The 21,381-nt window shown below is 45.1% G+C and overlaps 1 protein-coding gene across 2 annotated transcripts; it reads left to right on the top strand.

Annotated features, from left to right (window-relative positions):
• The first annotated feature begins 212 nt into the window (after positions 1–212).
• BBS2 (Bardet-Biedl syndrome 2) lies at positions 213–20,219 on the top strand. 2 transcript variants are annotated; one of them, XM_086620943.1, is made up of 17 exons: positions 213–329; positions 1,621–1,848; positions 2,244–2,369; positions 2,651–2,713; positions 6,152–6,229; positions 8,449–8,553; positions 9,549–9,635; positions 10,922–11,057; positions 12,997–13,136; positions 13,908–14,052; positions 14,625–14,796; positions 15,836–15,965; positions 16,843–16,974; positions 17,520–17,657; positions 18,135–18,247; positions 18,939–19,120; positions 19,738–20,219. In XM_086620943.1, exons 1-17 carry the CDS (start codon positions 213–215, stop codon positions 19,842–19,844), a joined length of 2,199 nt encoding a protein of 732 aa, XP_086477069.1. In that variant the 3' UTR covers positions 19,845–20,219. The 2 variants fall into 2 exon arrangements, with proteins under 2 accessions (XP_086477069.1, XP_086477070.1); XM_086620944.1 differs by having other exon boundaries at positions 18,972–19,120.
• The last annotated feature ends 1,162 nt before the right edge of the window (positions 20,220–21,381 follow it).

The following is a 21,381-nucleotide window of genomic DNA, read 5'->3' on the forward strand; positions in this document are numbered from 1 at the left end:
CCAACTGCCCCTCAGCCCCCCCCGACCTTTCCAACTGCCCCCCCCAGCCCCCCCCCATTTCCCGCCCCCCGGCGGCTGCCCCCGGTGCCGCCGCACGCCCCGCCCCGCCGCGGCACCGCCCCGCCCCGTGACGCGAGCGAGCGCTGCGCGGCCCCGGCGGAGCCCCCGCGGCCCGGCCCGGCCCGGCCCGGCCCGGTGCCGCCGCCGCCATCATGCTGGTTCCCGTGTTCACGCTGAAGCTGAACCACAAGATCCTGCCCCGCGCGGTGGCGCTGGGCCGGTACGACGGGACGCACCCGTGCCTGGCGGCCGCCACGCAGGCGGGCAAGGTACCGGGGCGGCGCGGCCCGCCCGCATCCCCGCACGGGGCCGCGGCGGGGCGGGGCGGGGCGGGGGGCAGCGGCCCTTCTTGGGGAGGGGAGAGCGGTGGGGAGGCGGCCGGTGGGGACGTTGCGGAGGTCGCAGCGTGCCTCGGGGGGTTTGGGTGTGCTGGGCAGCCCCGATGCCGCGCTGATGGGCGCGGCAGAAAGCCGCCTTGGTGTCGGGGCGCTGCCCTGCCCGCCCCGGAGCTTGGAAAGCCGGGCAGGGGGGAGGGAGCCGCGGGCACTGGGGCTGGCCGCGGGCCGGGGGGCTCGCCACCCGAAGCCCCGCTCGAGGGAGTTTGCAAAAATTAATAGCTCGTAACCTAAGTGACCAAGGAAGCTTCCCCATTTTCTAATGGGCGAGGGGATGCTTTCAAGCCGGGGGTTTCATCGGAGCGCCCACAGTCACAGCGGTGAGCCTGGGCACTGCTGGGGCGTGCTGGCGAAGGGGCCGGTGCCCAGCGTGCTGCAGGGGATGCGCGGGTTGCCTGGGGCAACGGGAGACGCGGTGCGTGCTGCGGGCGAGTTTGGAAGACAAGCCAAAGCGGGTGAAGCACAGCCTAACTAATGAACAAAACGTGCGCTGAGGTGTGAACCCGCAGGGGCGTTCAGTTCGCTGTAAATACAAACGTGGTTCACCTGTGGCACTTGCCAGCACCATCATTAGCTGTGTTCTGGAGCCTTGAGGAGCAGCATAGAACAAGGGCTTGTTCCAGAGACAGGCTGTAATATCCTTATGCTTAAGGATAATATCCCGTGATCCCCTGGCTGTGCTCCAAACGATTATGTTGAGTGTTGGTCAGTGAGAACAAAATCTCACTTATCACAGGCCCCTTCTAAAATTAACCAGTTCACCTGCAGGTGGAGGTTGCAGATAGGTACCAGGTAAATTGTCCTAAATGTTTGGGGTTTTTTGGTAATGCCGTTGCCAGCTGGATATAGTTTGTTTGGTTGTTGTTGCTCCGTTTTGTTTGCTTTTTTGGCCTTACTCTGAGGATTTGTCAGTTGCCATTTTCAGAAACAAATGAAGCAGTGCTGGCCAGAGCGGAGTTTTTCCTGTGATTTCCCTTTTTTTATACTCTTTTAGAGTAACTGTCAGAAACATTATTGTCAGCCAAACCCCCAGTCTTTTGTCCTTGCTTTGGTTGAGCAAATGTCCTTCTTCCCCATCACACCTGTTACCCAAACAGTAATCTTTAATGTTTGTATACAAGCACGTATATGCATTGTGATAACATTTTTCTCTTTGTTTCTGCAGGTTTTTATTCACAATCCTCATGCTCGAGGGCAGAGAACGAGCACAAACCGCATGGTGCAAAGTAACCAAGATTCGGATATTTCTCTTCTCAACATTAATCAAGGGATCACTTGCCTGGCTTCGGGAGTGCTGAACCCTCAGCTTGGTTACGATTGTCTTGTGGTTGGAACACAGACTAATTTATTGGCTTATGACGTGTATAACAACTCAGATTTGTTTTACAGAGAGGCAAGTTCAATTTACTGTCTGCTTGTTTTAGTATCTTCATTGTTTTCCTTTTCTTTCCGTTCTAGAGGTCACAATTTTTACATTGTTTTGTCAATTAATTATGCTTCTGTTCTTTGCATTGGTTGCATTACTATATTCAGAACATTTTGCCCTTAGAACATCTGGAATATTTCAAAAGAAAAATATGACAGTGATGTGTGTCTGTGCATGCATGTGTGAGAGCAGATTTTCATAACATGTCACACATCACCTAGCAAGAGAAAATTTAAAAAAATTAATAGACATTCAGGGCTTAGCTAACCTGAAAGTGATAATGTTGGAAGCTCTCTTTCTGATTTGGGTACTCAGATGTCTCATTGTCTGCTGTTTCTTTTTCCTTTAATGTTTCTCTGTAGGTTTCAGATGGAGCCAATGCGATAGTTCTTGGAAAGCTGGGAGATATTTCATCTCCACTTGCTATTATTGGTGGAAACTGTGCCCTGCAGGGCTTTGATTATGAAGGAAATGACCTTTTTTGGACGGTAAGGCTATGCATAGTGCTCTTGATGTTATTACAAGATTTTTTCTATGATGCTAGTTCCTCTTGATTTTTTTTTTTATATGATAAATATTAATTCAGTTGTTGAACAGCTCAGAGCTTTCTTAATTTATCTCAGACCTTAAACTGTATTTTAGTCATATATTCATTGTGCTCAGATGTTGTTTGAATGTCGACTAATTGTTCTGTTGCAGTTGAGATCATAAAAATAGTTTAGCTTCTGACAGCTGTCAGTGGTGTTGAGGACTGTCTGTTTTGTTTTAGGTTACTGGAGACAATGTTCGTTCGTTAGCGCTCTGTGACTTCGATGGTGATGGCAAAACTGAGGTTTGTAAGCATTCACATGTGAATTCAGCTCTTTTCATGGTCTTGTAGTGAAATGATAATAAAAACCCATGGTTTATCAAATATAATTGCCTTATATTACTGGTTAAAGTCATCCCTGTGTGGAAGCTGTGCCTTTTTCAGGCTCCAGTCTGGCAAAGACATGCACAAATGCCCAGTCCATGTACAGGGAGCAGCACTGGTCTCTGGCACTACTTGGAGTATGTAAAACTAGACATATCTGAGATCTTTACAGTGTTACTGCCTTGCTTTGGTGGATAGATTGTCAACTTAATGGAAAACTTTTCTCCTTTTTTTTTTTTTCCCCTGAACTACACTAGGAGAAATACAATGAGATGCCTGTGATCATCAGTTGCAAGGCATCTGTTTCAGTGGCATTGAATATGGTTGCAAATCCTTTTTTATATCTCAGAGAAACACCTTGCAAGCATCTTGCATGTAAAAGCGAGCTCTTAAAAAGCTTTGCTAGGAAGAGCCTCACTTACTATTGGTAAAATAGTAAGAGAGTTGGGGCTGTTCAGTCTGGAGAAGAGAAGTCTCCGGTGTGATCTTATAGCAGCTTTCCAGTACTTAAAGGGGGCCTACAGGAAAGCTGGAGAGGGTCTTTGTACAAGGGCATGGAGTGACAGGACAAGGGGAAATGGCTTTAAACTGAAAGAGGGGAGATATAGATTAGATATAAGGAAGACATTTTTCACTCAGAGGATGGTGAGGCACTGGCACAGGTTGCCCAGAGAAGTTGTAGATGCCCCATCCCTGGAAGTGTTCAAGGCCAGGTTGGATGAGGCCTTGGGCAACCTGGTGTAGTGGAGGGTGTCCCTGCCCATGGCAGGGGGCTTGGAACTAGATGATCTTTGAGGTCCATTCCAACCCAAACCATTCTATGATTCTAAAATCAAGGACTCTTCACCTCTAGTCCTTCTGTTTCTTCCCAGTGACATGGGGAAATAAAATATTCTTTGCTTTTCTGTTTTGAAATGAAGATGGCTTCTAACAAGCACTTTGCTGGTAAGATGTGAGACAGACAGTCGGAAACAGCTGCCGTTCTGATCACACAGGCTGCAAGGGATGGATGAAGTCATGAATCTGTATGGCATTCTCTGTTGTTGTAAACACTCTTCCATTCTGAATGAATCAAAGGATCATGCTTATGAATATGTATCTTCAAGAAAAGTAACCACTTCCTACTGTACTTCAGATGCAAGTAAATATGATGTTAAATCATCATGCTAAAAATACCTACTTTTGTCATCTTTCCATTTTAATCATAATTTACTTAAGCTTTTCTGTTTAGTTCCTTGCAAACCCTCCTTTGGAATGTTTACTTGGGCTATGTAATGGTTATAGTGACGTGTAAAGGGCCTCTACACCTTCGGTGTTTATTGTAAATACAACAGGGATACAGACCCTTTGCTTCACTGGGATCTTCAGAAAATAGAGAAATTTCAAGTTTTCAAATCAATTTCTGCACAGCTTCTCTCAGGCTGTGTTTTTTTTGTGTGCTGAGAAGTGGTTCTAGAAAGTGGAGGCGGAGTAGAAGGGTTCAGAAACCAGGAAACTGATCTGTGGCACTAATTACAAATGTTTTGCACTTGTGCTTCTAAGTGGTGGGTTTTTTTTTCTTGTTTTGTTATTTTTTTCTGCTTGAAGAAGGATTCATTTGCAGCAGTTGATATAGTCAGGTGCTACTTTGGGCTAAGCAGAGCTGGATGCCTTATCCAACTAACTTACTCTGACAGTTCCCCTGCATGCATTTGCTGAGAGTTTTTTTTTTAGGGTTCTTTTTAATCTTAATTATCGAGGTGATTTTTTTTTTTTTTTAAATTATTTTTGGCTTTTGTGAAACCACCTCTGGTTTAAAATTGAAATTCTTAGAAAATGCACAGAAACGTATTTTTAAATTGTTGTTTATCACTTTGTGTCTTATCTGCTAACTGGGCATGCTAGCTTCGTTTCTGTTCTTCCCACCCCAGTAAAAACATGTCTGCATTTAAAATTGACTGATTTTAAAACTGCATGAATGTCATTTAGTAGCTAAAAAACCTAATTTGTTGTAGTCCGTGTCTTCCTCGGGGTTTTAGATCGATACTGGTTACTTTCTCCCATCTTGTCAAAGACTTAGGGGGGGAAAACTTTTTCCTTACTTTTTCAAATTCCAGTCCAGTGGAATGAAAGTCACTGAGGTGGATGGGTTGAATCAAACTAAATGAAAAAAACATCTTCTAGGCACCTCTGGGAAATGCAGCATCACCAGTAATTGTTTCACGATTCTGTGCTTTCAGCTGGCCACTTTTTACTGTTAGTTGCAACTTGTCGAGAAATCTGTACATCTTACACATGTTATTTGTTGTAAATTATTTCAATAGCTACAGTAAGCTTAGGTTGGTGTAATGGAGTTTGTCATGATTTGAAGCATCTTTACTTGGGAAGAAAAAAAGCCTTTAATCTTTTTAAAAATCCGACTCTGATATGGATTTATATCTGTTCTGCCAAGTAAAGATGGAAGGCTCGTCGGTTCCGGTGGGAAAAGGTTCTACCGGGTTTTAAACTTGAGTTTATAATTCTGTTTGTCAGGGATTTGGTGGGTGACTTTATGGGCAAGGCACTAAGCAGATCTGTTCCTCGGTTTCTCAGTTTGCAAAAAAAGAGCCATGACTTGTCACCATCTTTAGAAAAGTGTTTTTTCCATGGGGCCTCCTTTTCAGTTAATACCTTCTGCCTGCTTATCTAGGAAACAGGAAAAGAATGAAGATGTAAGAAACGGTAAGGAATGAGGATGCACAAGACCCAATTCAGTGCTGCTGTCCTATTTGTGTGATCATTTGCACAAAGCTAAAGCCTGTTTTACTCAGTAGTGGCAGCCACCAGTTAGGTTGGAGGAGCAGTGATGGTTTGATACTTAGATTCATTGGATTTGAGATTTTTTTTTTTTGAATGAAAGACGTTCAGTGCTAAGCAATGTTTTTTTTTTTTTTTTTCACAGCTTTTTGCTCATGGGAGTCTGTTTCTCTGAACCCCAGTAGTACAAGTCAGAACTGAGCAGCAGATCTCCTGGTCGAACACAGGCAACATAGTGGTTTTGATGGGTATAATTGCAGCTACAAATTATTATAACCCTGAATCTTCTACAGTAAGAAAAGAGCATGGCCCTGATGTTCCAGTGTATCTTTTCTCATCCTAGCCCAGTTGTAGAGTCTGGCTTGACAAAAAAAGATGTAACTAGTACTTGATCAATGGGAAACTTCTGAAATCTAGACAGAGGGTGCCTGTTGTTCCACTGGCAACTTTTCATACAGCTGTTAAAACTTTCTCGTTGCTGGACTTGGAATATTTACTTGCCCTCTGGGTCCTGGAGTATGTCCTCTTTATTTCCTTAGCTTGAATAACTAATTTTAAAGGTAGACTTTATTTTTTTTCTAGCTTCTTGTTGGCTCTGAAGATTTTGACATCCGGGTATTTAAAGAAGATGAGATTGTGGCAGAAATGTCCGAGACAGAGGTAAATTACTTCTAGCTAATGCTTATTGTACTTGCTGATGGAGCTGAAAGCATTGTGTACTGTAAAGCTGCTCTGGTTACTCTGGTTCGGATTTATTATGTAGTTAAATAATTACGTAACAATCTGGCACCGTATCTGCTCTGCTAGAACTGCAAAAGTTACAGTTTAATAATGTCTTTCCTTGTGCATGGGGTTTTTTGCTTTGTTTATTTACAAACCTTCCACCAGGTTGAGAAAATTAACTGCTGCTTGACTGAAAGTCCAGAGCCCCGTCCGAAAGTGATTAAGGTTACTGGATTGTGGTTGAAGCTCTTGGTGCCTTCTGAGCAAAAAAATGTCTTCTACACTTTTCCTCAAACGTGTTGACACAATCATGGTGAGGTAACTCGCCGCTGTGCGTATCCAGACAGTGTGTGATGGGGTAGCAGGGGGTTGCCAAGGCCAAATGGGAGGTTGATGTTGCGGTTGGAGTTACACACTGTCTGTATAAACAGAGCTGCACCTCTGCAGTGCCTACAGTAAAATATGAGGCAGATAGTTTTTCAGAGGAATAACTGGAAGGTGTGGGAGTTGCTTTTTGGCTTAAGAACTGAGACATCCCCACTGTTAAATTTTGTTTGCTTGGAAGGGAGAAAAATAACCCTTATCATTGCATTTAGGAGTTTGCTTAGCCTCCTCACGACCCTTCTGGGCCCAGGGTAGTGTAAGGGCACACTGCAGACCTTTTCTCCTTGAAGACCTGAGGTCTCCCTGCTGCCCAAGTTAGGACTAAAAGGCTTAGTTAGTTATTAAACCACTTAGGGAGAGCTATAAAAGACAAATCCGGGCAGTGTTCTAGGAAAGGAAGCTGTTGCTATAGCTGGAATTGGAACTGGGCCTGTGATATGTTCTGCTGTCTCTACAGAAGCCAGTCCAGGATCATGTTGTGATTTCTAATTAAAGGGAAGCTAAAGGTCCATCACTCTTGTATGATTTATTTCCAGATCCACAGTAGAGTTGTTTTAAATTCACGTCTGCAGAGTCTTTAGAGGCCTTATTACAACCCTGCTGTTCTAATTTAAAAGGACACAGCTGCAGCTAAACCTTTCCTTTTAGGAAGGTAAATTCAGGGAGCAGTGGTGCTTGTTTTGGGAGGCTTGAATAGTTTGTGTTTTCTGTGTGTAATCACTTACTCTGGTGAAACTGAAACCCTAGACTGTTGTGGTTGTGGAATTTAGAAATGGACAATCAGATTTGAAGGGTGTATTGGTACCTTTACGAGTTTCTGACTGTTGCTGAGGTGTTCTGGCCTTACTGGGCGCTCACAATTTAGAGGGTTTTGATACTTGGGAAGGGCTTTGGCGAAGATCTGTCAAACAGAAGGGTAAAGGGTTTGGAAACGGTATTTTATGGTAAAAAATCAAGGAGCACAGTCAGCTAAGTTGAATTAAGAAGTTGGTGAAGGATGGAATTTAAGGAAGTCTCCTGTGCTACCTTGTATAGAAGACCAGACAGATGATTGCAATTGTTCCTCCTGACATTAAAATCTCTAGTCTTAGTGGGTGGAAAAACCTGCATTTCCAAGCACTGAGAGCCTTAGCTCAATGAAGAGCTGTAAGATAATGGGTCTTAAAAGGAGTGAGAAACAGGCTGAGTTATGACTCTCGGATCTTTCCCTGGAGCTGTTACTTACTCAGTTAATACCTAGCCTGGTGTTCCAATTGTGTTCCAGAAAAAGTCCAACTGTGGGAGCTGTTAGATTTTATCTGGGGCAAAGATTTTCTACTATAATATCTCTAAGGCATTCCCAACCCTTGTAACATCAAACTCCTTTGTATCCTCAGGTCTCGAAGCTTTAAGGAATGTTGTGTGTTTGGAGGAGGTTTTCAATGGTAAAATGTTAGCACTGATGACCACAGGAATCCTGCGAGTTGTGCTGGTTCATGTGGCAGGAAATGTTTGGTCAAAGTACATGATTTGAGGGCAATTCTGCAGTCTTTGCTGAAGTGTATCTTAACGCTGGCCATGCAGCTTGTGTGAGGAAATCCTGCAAGGCCTTCGGTGATTTCAAACTGATTTTTAAAAATAGCTGTTTTGGTGTTTAACACTTCCTACAGTAGACTTACTTAGCATTTAAGTAGTGTGCAGCTCATACGGCGGATTGTATAGTCTGTTCTCTGTTACTTGAAGATGCAGTTTTCACTCCTGTATCCTCTCTTTTCCTCCTTTCTGCTCACAAGACGATTACTGCGCTTAGCCCCATGTATGGCAGTCGGTTTGGCTACGCTCTTTCGAACGGGACGGTCGGAGTTTACGACAAGACAGCTCGCTACTGGAGGATTAAGGTTGGTCCAATGTTGGAATATCATCACCAAAAGCTTGAAGGCTGCTAGGAGATTTGGTGCCTAACCTCAGGTCGTTCTGATGTTATCCTGACTCCTTAGAGGAATTAGAAATTTTTGCTGAGCATAACACTTAATGTAACTTTCTTCTGGCAGAATCTACTTATTTTATAGATATGTGCAAAATTAATACCGTGTCAGTTCCTTCAGTGCTTTTGGGACTGTTGGTGATGGCTTAAACAACACTGGTACCACTGTACCACCTTTAGGGATGCTTCAGCTTCGCAGGGTTTCTTAAGCAGCAGAGAGAACAGAGAAACTCGAGTTGACTGTCAGAAAATGCCTCTGACTGTATTGTTGAATCAATAAACTGTTTTCAGAGACTGAATTAATCTTGCATTGTATATGTTCAAAGCTAGTTTTTCGCATTGAGCGATTTGCTGCTCATAAATCGTATTGGCAAGATCCTTTCCTGATGCTCATTTTGATATTCTTAATATCATACAGATTAGAACAATCTATTTAATAGTAACAAGAGAAAGGATTCCTTAGGGGGTGGCAGGAAGAGGCTAATGGCTCTGCTTGGTGGTCTCATTTTATGACAGTGTTAAACCTCTGATTTTTTTTTTTTTTTCTGAGAGAATTTGGCTTTTTACGCCTTGCTTTTGTGAGTTCTAATCATCTGCTTGGATGAGAATGTATTTAAAGGAAAGATCAGGTCCTTTGAGAGCACTGGACTTGATTTGTAAAGCAAGGGCGAAACTTTGGCAGTGGGGTTGGAACTAGATGATCTTTGAGGTCCCTTCCAACCCCAACCGTTCTATGATTCCATTTCAGACATCCATGTGACCTTGGAGATAGTGATGCTCCAAATTCCTGTGAAGAGACATTTAGTATTCCTTTCTGTAATCTCTGTAGCCAGCGTCTTGCATGTGTCAAGCACGTGCAATTTAGAACACATCCCCAAGCTTAATTTGTTCTTTATTTTCTGTCCTCAGTCTAAGAACCATGCGATGAGCATCCATGCCTTTGACCTGAACTCTGATGGTGTGTGTGAGCTGATCACTGGCTGGTCCAACGGGAAGGTGAGTTCTACAGGGGGGAGAAATGAGGAGCTGTCAATCTGGAAGCTGTGTTTGAACGAGGCTGTTAAATTGCCTGAAGGAGAACAGCCAAAAAATTAGAGACTGTTGAAAGCTGAGTGCTGAAGAACTATTGCAGTAGACCAAGTTTGGTTGGTGAGTCCTGTGCCAAGTGCAAGATCAGAGAAAAACAGCTTCCTTTGCTGAGCTCAGAGTCAATTGCTAAGGTGTGGTAAGTTGTTTCTGTGGTAGCAGAGATCATGTGCCACATCCTAGAACTCTTGAGTGTCTCTTTCCAGCTGCGTCTTGAAGACATGCTAGTAATCCTCTGCCATGTTTCCTGAATGTTCTCAAACTACAGGGAAGACAAAGCGGTCGTGTAACAGGAGAGCTGCGTCAGTCCTGACTATGGCAGGATTAATCAAGTGTTATTGAATTTTATGTAAAGGCGTTCTGTACTGCTCAGTCGTCGTCTCTTCAGCCTGTCGCTTGGTATTCCTCTTTGCCAGAAATGACTGCTCTGGCACAGCTTGCCTTTTTTTTTTTTTTTTTTTTTTTTGTAAAGCTATACTTCTTTCTTCACACCTCTAATTACTCCTATTAGCCTGGAGGAATTTAATTAACTTCATATCAAGCTGACAGCCTAGAGTCCAGATATGTTGTAACTTATGTTGGATTAGGTGTATAACATTGTTAAAGAGAGAACTTCTTGCTTTACTCCTTTCTCTGTTCTTTTCCACTGACAGTCTCTACCCTGCTTGTTGGTCTGGAACGGTCCCTAGCTCTTAGGAAGAGTAATGCTGGGTCCTGTGCTTTGGAAAAGACACACTGCACAGAACTGAGCCCCCCTCGCCGTTCTTCTCCAGTGAAAGACACTTAAAAGTGGTGGTATTTGTGTATAAAAATCACTCACCACACAAGGGCTGCAGCTAAAAGGAGAGATTGTAAATACCGCATTAAGGTTATTTCTGGATGAGTCCCATCATTGCTGCATTCGTGTATGCCTAACCTTCCCAGCGCAGACTGGCAGTCCTCTTCTTTCCCTCCTCTTGTTTGTAACTTCGGGAAGCATCTCTGAAGAGCAGTTCCTTCTACCTCGGTCTGTCTAGAGGTCATTTCTTCATGGTATTTTTTTCATGTGTGGTGTTCTGATCAGGTGAGCTGCAAGTTCACTTGCAGTTCTGTGAGCGGAGCTGGCTTTCGGTTAACAGCTCAGAGTATGGCATGACATATATTTTGGAGTTGGCTTTTCTGTTCATGCTGTGCCTTGGAACTCCTTGTTGTTCCAGGTTGATGCACGCAGTGACCGAACTGGAGAAGTCATCTTCAAGGACAACTTTGCTTCCTCAATTGCAGGAGTGGTGGAGGGGGATTACAGAATGGATGGGAGCACCCAGTTAATCTGCTGTTCAGTTGACGGTGAAGGTAAGAGCATTGTTGAGGATATTAATTTAATACACAAGATTATCAGGCACATCAGATCATTTTAGATTGGCTAAACATTTTTTCGGTTCCACAGGCATTTTTGTGTGCCAAATTCCCTTTGCTTTAGGGCAAGTTAAGGGAATTTTGAGTTACGCTATCTGCAAACAGGATTTTGAATATTGCCTTCTCTGTGATAATCAGTGTATGTTTCGTTATGATCCAAGAAGCCATCAAAATTCATTTGTCTAACGGCAGAAATCCCATCCTAATAATGCAAAAATAACTATATACAGTACGAACTGTGGTTCTTCAGGCAACATTGTTATAGATGGATGTGTAGGAAAACTTTTTTCCTATATGTGGTACTACTCACAGTAAAGCAGCCAAAGGAAAGGTGTTTAGAGAGCTAAGGGTGTGTATGCTTCTGGTTTTCTTCTAAAGATGAATAGTTTTTATGTTAGAAATTTTAGACGTTAACAGCACTTTGTTTCCTGGAGAATGCTATCCTGAAACTGGAGAACTGGTGGATTTATCCCACCACGTGTTCCAGAAGTCAGACCTGGTTACTGTGAGTGGAAACAAATATGATCACAGATTATTTAAATAAGCTCAGCAGGAATTTACAGGGATGGCTCCAGGAAAGACACTGGTGCGATTATCCGACTGCTTGGCGTCAGTGGCCTGAGACAAGCAGGTCTGGCACAACCCATTTGGAACAAAAGCCCGTCCTTGTTAAATAGCTCAGTTGTTTCGCCGTCTGTCTTAATCACAGGCTGCAGGGATTTGCTGCGCTTGGGCTTCAGCATGGAAAGCTTTTTCCCAAGCTTGCAAAAGGGGAACGCTGTGCACAGTTCTGAAGGCACCTTGTCCTAGCAGAGCTGCGCGGGTTCCTATCACTGAACAAGATCATCCTTTTCTGATGGGTCCGTCATAAACAAACCTTGGCACAACGGGGATCCCTTTAGGCTGGAGCCTCTGGGCGTTACTGGATAGTAACAGCCCTGCTGTTGGGGTTATGTGGACAAGGCGTGTTCCTCGTCCTTGTTATTAGAGTTCTGTTTTGGGCCAGCATCTTGCCACATGAGGTGTTGTTCTGTGTTTCAGAGTATTTTCTGTCTTGCTCTCGTTTTAAGTGAATGATTCACTCAGAGTTAATAAAGCAGGTCCTTTCATGGGAGGACGGTGTGCACACCGAATGCTTTTAAAGTTCCTCGCAACTTTTTACGGGGGTTACGCAGTCAGGCAGCATGTTCTTTGCAGGTATATGGTTTTTGTCCCTGACTTCCATTGTCAGCTGCCATCAGAGCACACAGCTCTAGAGCAAAATGGAAGTTTATAGTAAGTGTCTTTGTCTCGTCATCTGTTCAGCTCTTCTGTCTCCACGGGCAGTTGGAGATATTTCCATAACTCTGTGCTCCACTGGGCTGCTGGGAAACAGGTCTTACCCCTTGAAGTGAAGTATCCCTTGATTTAAGGGAAAACTAATGCGGATAAATCTTGTTTACTTGTGACTTACTGCCACTTCCAGACAGCAACAACTCCTCTGACCAGCTCTAGAAATCCAGTTACACCTTTTATTAACTTTGCATAATTGCAAACTTGCCTAAGCACCTGAAAGAATGATTGCAGTGGGAATCGTCTCGCAAAAGGACCGGGCGCTGTACTTGTCTGGTCAGGTGAACGCAGCTTAAAGGCAGGTTGGAAATTTACCTTTTTTTCTTTTTTAAAATGTGCAATTCTCTTGTCCTGATCACCAGGAAAGTCAAAGCCTCTGAGGGTGTAAGTCAATGCTCAGGTTTTCAGATGAATGGTACCAGCTGAAGACCAGAATCAGTGTCTGCTGCTGAGGTGGTACAGGGGGATCTTGTTACAGAAACTAAAATTTTGGGGAGGCTGTGAAAGGCTTTGCTGAAATTGGCCATGTTTTGTTTCTGTACAGTCCGAGGCTATCTGCCAGGAGGTGAGGAGATGAAAGGAAACCTAATGGATACGAGTGCTGAGCAGGATCTGATCCGAGAACTTAGCCAAAAGAAACAAAATCTGCTGCTGGAATTAAGAAACTATGAGGAAAATGCAAAGGTACTACTTAAAGGATGTGTAGGGCCAAAACACACCTTTCTGTTGCTATAAGTCCGGAGCGATCTGGGAAGCGGTCATGGGGTAGCAGAGGCGCGTCAGAGCTGTAACCTGTTAGGATGCAGGGAGCTTGTCTACTGGGGATTCCTGCTTCTGCATCTGGCTTGCTCCCCGTGCAAGCTCAGAGCTTGCTTTTTCTATTTTAATAAGTAACACTTTCCTTGCTCTCTCGGCTTGCCAGAGCAGTCATGTTTGGAGCTGGGTTCTCTTCAGCCCTGTGCTTTGGCTTATGACTGCAAAATGGAATTTTCAATGCATAAACCAACACGGGGGTCAGAGGGGGTTGTGTGAGAGCATGGGGTAATTGGGTGAGGGCTGGGAGCACTGCCAGGGTGTAGGAATGGCTTGATGGTGAAGGTGCAGAAATGAAGAGCTGCAAAAAATAGTCTGAGGAAAGAGCAGACTTGAGCAGTAAATGACCACCGTAGCAAAAGCATGGAATTATATAAGCTTGTGCTTAAAATTGAGTATATGTTAACTGCTTTTTTGAATAAAGGTTTGGGTACAGAGCTGAGCTTGAACAAATTGCAGCACCTGGGTCCACAGCTCCATGCCTAATCCAGCTGCTGCTCATAGCTGCGTCAAGTGTCTGGAAGTTGTTGTAATGCAGCCTTCTCCTGCCAGAAAAGAGAACTGATTTACAAATATGTTTTCTAGGTTGCTTGAATGAAAATCTTGAAATTCTGATACTGAAGGGTATGTGTTTTGCAACAGGCTGAACTGAACACTCAACTGAAGGAAGCCGATGGGCAGAGAGGGGTGATTCCAGCAAATACCCAACTCCAGACAGCCCTCTCAGTTAACCTGGGCTCTGACAGCCAGTCTGCCCATGTGGAGCTGTGTATTTCCACCACAAACGGTGAGGGGTAACCTCCAACCATTGACATTCATTTAATGTAAATTCATGCAAACGTTTAGTTATATTTAGCTGATGATTTGCCTGTCTCCCCTTTATTGTCTGTAATTTCCCCTTTGTGGTTGCTTTCCTTCCACAGAGTTTTGAACTGAGCTGTGTTCCTTTGATGGGTCTCAGGGGAGAGGAGTTTGATGGAATTTGTTTCTTGTTATGTGTTATTTTCCAAGGCAATTAACATCTAACTTGGATGAAACGGGTGTTGATGATTCCTGTAACGCTCCTTGTGTTGACTCTAATCATCAACCCACAGCCATGTTGGTGAGCGCTTTGCATGAATGCAGCTGGACCTCACATGGCTTGATGTGCAAAACTGGAAGTACCCCGAGATAGCAAATCCACTTGGCAGCAGGTGTGCTGAGGATGCAGTCAGGTGGTAGTGGTAGTCATCTGGAATACTTTAACAGTTCAGAGGAGGGGTGTAGGGAGTTGACTGTGCTTAATTCTGAAAACAGCAGTGGTTTGTTGCCAGAGGACAGCTGTTAATTTAGGACCTGCTTTTTCTTCCTGTTGCTAAGACACAATCATCCGTGCTGTGCTGATCTTTGCTGAAGGCATATTTGAAGGAGAGAGCCACGTGGTACACCCCAGTCTCCAGAACCTCTCGGGCTGTGTTCGTGTTCCTCTTACTCCACCCAAAGATGTCCCTGTGGATTTGCACATCAAAGCCTTTGTGGGTTACAGGAACAGGTGAGTTCTGTGTTGTGATCTCTGCTGGTCTTCAGAGCTAACTGTGTGACCAGGAAACAGCAATGATGTGGCTTCACGCTTGTCCCGTGGGAAGTGCACCGTTAATTCCCTGCTGCCTCACTTCTCTGTTACTGGAAGGAGAGCTGGAATGCTTTCTTAAAAACACTGTTGCACCTGTGACCCTGAGCTCTTCTTCAGACAAAGTCTAAATGCTCTGGAGCCACTGGGACCTGTTGTGCTCTGACCCTGCCTTTAGGGAAACAGTGAGCATTTCTTGTCCAGAGGATGCCTTACTGTGGGTCTCTGGAGGAAGCAGAGGTGGACCTCTGGAAGGAGAGAGGTAGAGGCTGAATCCAGGCTGCCTGCTCCATGTGGCTTCCTCTCCAGGGCCCTTCAGTGGTGGCTGCTCTGGACTAGGTACTTGAGCAGGCCTGGAGGCACAGTGGTGGCGTCCAAGCTATGAAGTAACCCTGAACCCATTTGTCTTCAGGGCAGTAGAAAGTGGCATATGATTTCAGGACAGCACTTTCCCAGTTTCCCACAGAAATAAAATGTCTCTTCATATACACTTGACGCCATCCTTCTTCTTGCATACATCTGCCAGAACTGGCAGTGCCCCAGGAAGCATCACGCGTTCCCTGAGCAGGGAGGCATATTTTGAGAGGTAGCCAACCGCTGCAGAAAGAGCGTACGGGACTGAGTTGTTTTCTCTGTTTGTGTTTGTTTTTCCTTTCAATGAGACTTCACGGAATTATCCAATCACATAGTAAAATCATAAATGCGTTAGCCTAGAGAATATATTTCATTGGAAGGATTAAGGAAAATTTAAGCAATGGGGAGGAATTGTTCAACCTTGTGATGTGATAAGCCTGGAATTTCCAAATTCCAGCGTTTTTTCTGGGAAAGGTAAGCAGCTGCTGACATAGCTGGAAGCTGCTGTTGTCAGTAGCCAGCTGAAAAAGAACCAGGAACTGTTGCAATAGGTGAATCTCTGGTACATTAGTAACTGTCTCCGTGTTTTCCTTTGGATTGCTTCCAGCACACAGTTCCACGTGTTCGAGTTGACAAGACAGCTTCCCCGCTTTTCCATGTACGCCTTGAGCAGCCCGGAGTCGGCGGCGGAACCCCTGAGCTTTGTGAGCTGTACAACGAACGAGAGACCGCAGAGGGTGGGTTCTGCTCCGCTCCGTTTCCCGGTCCTGCGTGCAGACCCTGCGGGCGGAGGGTTTGCAGTTAGCTCGAGGCACCCGAGAGCCAAGGGAAATGGTGCGGCGAACCGCGCTGCTGGCCTGTGGAGTCTGAGGGTGACAGCTTGGCTCAGTGCTTCTCTGGTCTTTGAGTGATGCCTCGCTTGAGGTGGTTCCTGCTTCAGGAATTCCTGCAGCTGCAGGATCTAACGGCCTGAGATGGTGAGGAGTTTCAGACATTCTGTTGTTTGCTGCGTGACAACTGATGGAATGCCGGCGGCAGGAGCCCTGTAGTGAGTGCCGAATTTTGTCAGTGAGCAGAGAGCAGGAGAAGGGCAGTACAGTGCCCAGATAACGGCTCAGATCGATGAGGGATGAGCAGTGGTGCTGCCGTTCGGTTCTGAAAGATCCGAACAGTGGGGTGGCAGGGATTAGAGCTGGTTGTGTCCCCCGGAACTTTGGAGCTCTGCCGTATGTGCATGACCTTTTTTGTGTTAAATGGCCAAGGCAAAAACCGAGATGAATTGAAACTTTCCTTCTTAAATTCTTGCAGTAGAACCAAGTCTTGCTTCCCAGCTTTCTCTGGTCTCCAGGCCTGGGCTTATGTTTTGACCTTGGGCTGTGGTCTCTGGTTGTTGGATTTGATTTCTTTAGGAATACTCAGCTTTGGAGCGGGGAGCCAACTGCCCCCATTCTAACAAGTTCATGACATGGGTTTAGGGGATGAAATTTAGTAAATTAAATTTCCAAAGTATCCTTACTAGAGTGCCCTGGTGCACGTCGCGTGCAGGGACATCGCATGGTTCTCCGGGCTTTCCACACAGGTGATGGCTGATGCTCTGAATTTTGTTTTTGCAAGGTGGTTATGTGGCTGAATCAGAGCTTCTTGCTCCCAGAGGATGCGGAGTTTCAGAGCGCTCCCTTTCAGGTTTGCTTCACTTCCCTTCGTAACGCCGGTCAGCTCTACATCAAAATCAAGCCCGGCGGAGAGGTGAGTACCATCATGGACAGGGGCAACTCCCGTTTAATTATACTCTGGGGAAACTGAAGGGTGGTGCAACAAGTGGCAGTAAAAATGAAAGAGGGTTGAACAGGCAGAGAGAGTTCTCGTGTTTTAGGGATGTTTTTGGAAACTTTTGAGTCTGTTTTACTGTTAGTGGGTAAAATTCCAGGGCCAGCTAACGAAAAAAAACTGCTTAGCCTACAGATCTGTAGGAAGGTGTTTTTATTCCCACGCAGAGCGGTTTCAGGGAGCCGTGATTTGAGGCACAAAGGCTGCCTGTAACTCTTGCACTCGTCCTGTACGCACAGATGCGGCTTTGCTCCAGGCCTGAAGAAAAGCCCCTTTGAAATCAATATCTCCTTATCTCCCGAAAACTGTGGAGCTTGCTAATGCAACAACTTGGCCTCTTGGTGGGATGAACTGCTCTCAGCCTGGGTAACTGCTTGAGAGGCAATCCTGCTGGCATTCTGGGAGTTCTGGGAGATGTTTTGGCATGGAAGAGCGCTGAAGTGCTTTCTCATCCTTTCTGACAGATTGCCATCAACACGGATGATATTGATCTGGCTGGTGACATTATCCAGTCCATGGCCTCCTTTCTGGCCATCGAAGATTTGCAGGTGGAAGCAGATTTCCCTGCGTACTTCGAGGAGCTGCGGAAAGTGTTGGTCAAGGTGAGGAGGCATTTCTGAATTGGCAGCTGAGCAGTCAGTGGGGCATTTGGATGACAGAATCTCTGAACTGCTTGATCTTCTTCATGGCAGTCAGCCAGCGATGGCGTATGTTCTGTGTAAAGACAACGGGGCGCCCTCAGCGTTCTGTTTGTTCTTTGTTCTGTAGAACAGGCCCTTGGTGCCCGGCAGCTGATTGTTTAGAATAATGTAAATATGTTGTCCCGGAGACTGAGCTGTGGATTTGGGTCAGGGCCTAAGGTCTACATCTCAGCCTGATCACCCCATTGTGGGGGATGAGGTGCCGCTCTGGCAGCCAGAGGGAGGGTGGGAGGAAGGAGAATGGTCCCAGGGATGCTGGAAATGACCTAAAAGAAAATAGGTTATTTCCTATGACATTAGGCCAAGGCTTAGCTTAAACAATTACCTGTGTGCCCAGAGTGCTGGTGGCCCTTTCTCATGCCCGTTTGCCTTGGACAGGTGGATGAGCACCACGCGGTGAATCAGAGGCTCACTGCTGACATGGCTGAACACTCCAACCTCATCCGCATGATGCTGGTTCAGGCAGAAGACGCACGGCTGCTGGGAGACATGTGAGCAATTGCTGCTTAGCTTGTGTGTTTTGGGGCTAGAACAGCCAGGCTCTGCTTTTCAGGCAGAAAAAGAGCCCAAAAAACCATCTGTGTGATAGAGGAGTTGCCTAGTGACAACTCCAGATGTAGAATTGGTGCCTTTTGCTGGTCCCACCATGAGCTCTTCTTGAGTCTTGTCTTGATCTTTAGGTGGAAAACCAGCGGGAAAGGGAAAAGGGCAAGTGTAGGGGCTTAGTGTAGAGCTGGTGGGGTGAATCAACCTTGAGATGGTGAGATACTTTAGAAAAGGCTCACTGAGGGAAGGTGGCAGTAAAAGCCCTGTGGTGTGTGAGCTTTTGAGAATGCCAAGAACAAAATTTTACGTGTCAGTCCTTTCACTCTGATTTGCTATGTTCTCCTGCTAATGTCCTATCCTTACTGTCAAGAGCAGCGGTGAAGAGGTCCGAGCTACTGCAGAGCAGTGTTACTTTCACTGGGGAAAGTGGCACTCCTCTTTGGCTTGCTGGATAAAGTAACTGCAAAAATAGGCTTTTTTTTTTTTTTTTTTAAGTAAAATAATGAGTATAACCAACATGTCTAGACAAGTCCATTGTCTTGCAGCTGGCAGACATGTAGGTAACAGTGGTAGCCTTCACAACCTCGTATCACTACACACATATTGACAAACCAGGAATGACTTTCTTGTCCTCAGAGATGCAAATAACTGGACTGATTGTTCCCCCAGGAAAAACATGAAGACGCGGTACATCGAGCTGTACGATCTTAACAGAGATTTAATAAATCAATACAAAATCCGTTGCAACAATCACACGGAGCTGTTGAATAATCTGAAGGCTGTGAATCAGGCAATCCAGAGGGCTGGGCGGTTACGTGGTAAGCGTGTGTGTCTGGAGGGAACGGGGAGTGTTGGACCCCAGTGAGGGAGATAAGATGTGTCTTGGAGGCCACCTGGGTTCGTTAAGTGACTTGAGGATCACTTTCACTTTTCAGTGAACTGTGAGTGTCCAGTGTAATCTGGGATCACAGTTTTAGAAAGAAGTGTTCAAAGCAGTTTCCAGCTTTCTAGATGGTATAGAAACTGCTGGTTCTGTGGAACTCAATTTTTAAAACATTTTTAAAGTAGTGTTTCAGTTCTTCCTGTATAACTCTGCTTCAAAAAAAATGAAGCTATCGACTTAAGCAAGGCTGTTTGCATTATTAGTTCTGTAGGTCTTTGGGGGAAGAGGTATGTTTTTGTGTTTATAGCGTTCTCCTTTCAACAAGATCTTTAAGCTCTACTATACTAGCACTACAGAAAATTCTTCTTTAAAGAAAGGATTTTGTTTGTGTATTAGAAGAAAGGTGACACTTCACTGTGTGTTTAAAAATATATGAAAGAAGAACCCCCTAAATTTTGAGACTAAGATCTAATAAGTATTTTTACCGGTTTCTTCCTCAGTAACTGAAGTGGTTTTTTCTTTTTCTTTTTTTTTTTTTTCCTCTCTTTACAGTTGGCAAACCTAAAACACAAGTGATCAGTGCTTGTCGGGACGCAATAAGAAGCAACAACTTCAACGTGTTGTTCAGGATCATGCGTGTAGGAACAGCCTCTTCTTGAAACGACCGGAGACGCCGCAGTCGCGCAGACAGTGCTTCCATGCAGCGGGCAGATACCGGACCAGCGAGGACAAGCAGTTAATTCAGTCCCCTGCTCCACTGTAGGGTGAAGTAATTGCAAAGGTAGCGTTTTAGGGAAGCCATCGGGCCATAAATGTTGTTTTGCAAGCCAAAGGACAGCAAGCTTTGTGAAGAAAGCATCAGAGTTTTCGTGCAGATACGGTATTTATGCAAGAGAGAGGTATAACCTGAGAGAGGTATAACCTTGGAACAGTTATTTTTCTTACAGTAACTTATTTATGTATTTTAATATATTTTGTAGTTAAGGCATCGGCCTTTTCCATTAAAAGATAAGACTGGTTTGACTGCTTTTGGTCTGATTTAGTTGGGGAGAAGGCGTATGGTTAAGTTTATTTGTTCAATAAAAAACCAGACCACTTTTCTGGTTTTGCCGCATCGTCTCTGTGCACACTAAGCACTTTTGTTTCTGTTAGAGAATCCCGGGTTCCGTTGGAGGGATGTGCTGCTTTCTAGCTAAATTGCAGTTCAGTGTCCTAGAACCACCGAAGGGATAACATCTCCTTGCTGGCTTTTAAGCCAGAAGATCTTCGAAAGCTGTCCGGTTCCCGGATCCACGCAGGTAGGAAGTGGTCTGTTTCACATCCCCACACCTGAATTGCAGGAAGTTTTGCTTCCGGCTACTTGTTCCGTGCTACTGCTGGAGAAAACTGCAGATACTGAGGTGGCCAAAGGTGTGTTTCAGGAGCAACAAAAACAAACTACACACCCAAGTTTGGTGCGTACTTAAGAAGAGCTGGCAGTACTTAATGAGATCAAAAGAAGGTGGTATTGAAAAACCTCGTAGCTCCTGGCTCAAACCTGTTTATTAATTGTGAGATCTCTTAGAATTGGATTAAAATGTTGCAGTAAGGCTGTATCTTAGATCTAAAGATATTTTAGAACCTTTGCCAAAGCAAATTTCTTCTAGAAGCTAAAAATATCTTGCACAGGATGGAGGTTGGGCCCCAGTGCTTCTGACTCCCGCGCCGTTCATCACGTCTACCGCTGTATGGATCGGTGTTCACAACGCAGGTGGAACAGAGTTCTGAGGTACCTTCTTGGGGCTGTCAGGAGCATTTGTGTCCTGTAACTGGTCTGTCTCTGATTTGCCAATACTGAGTTAAAGCCAGCAGCCCACCGTTCATTACAGCGCAACCGGTGAGCGTGCAGTCAGTTGAACGGGGAATGGAATTCCTGCGATTCTTTTAATCCCCAAAACGGCCCCTTTCCACTGCTTTGGCCACTCCAGTACGGAGAACTGTGCTGCCCAAAGCACGGATCTCTGTCACTTCAAATCTGCAGCAGGAGCTCATCTGAATCCTTTCAAGAACCTGGTTGTTAGGCAAATCCAGCTCCTCAGTAAAAAGGGTGGTGAGCCACCCATGCTGTTCTAAAATTTAAAAGACTTGATTATGGAACAGTCTCTTGGCATAAGCGTTGGGCTTTCTGCCACCTGCTGTACCTGTTCCCACTGTTTC

Source organism: Tauraco erythrolophus, chromosome 15 (assembly GCF_009769465.1).
Source record: "Tauraco erythrolophus isolate bTauEry1 chromosome 15, bTauEry1.pri, whole genome shotgun sequence".
In the NCBI taxonomy this organism is placed as follows: domain Eukaryota; kingdom Metazoa; phylum Chordata; class Aves; order Musophagiformes; family Musophagidae; genus Tauraco; species Tauraco erythrolophus.

Excerpts from the sequence above, each read along its gene's own strand:
- BBS2 (XM_086620943.1), top strand. The coding sequence starts at position 213 with ATGCTGGTTCCCGTGTTCACGCTGAAGCTGAACCACAAGATCCTGCCC. Across the intron at positions 1,849-2,243 it reads CAGATTTGTTTTACAGAGAG|GTTTCAGATGGAGCCAATGC; the intron begins GCAAGTTCAATT and ends GTTTCTCTGTAG. Across the intron at positions 2,370-2,650 it reads GAAATGACCTTTTTTGGACG|GTTACTGGAGACAATGTTCG; the intron begins GTAAGGCTATGC and ends GTTTTGTTTTAG.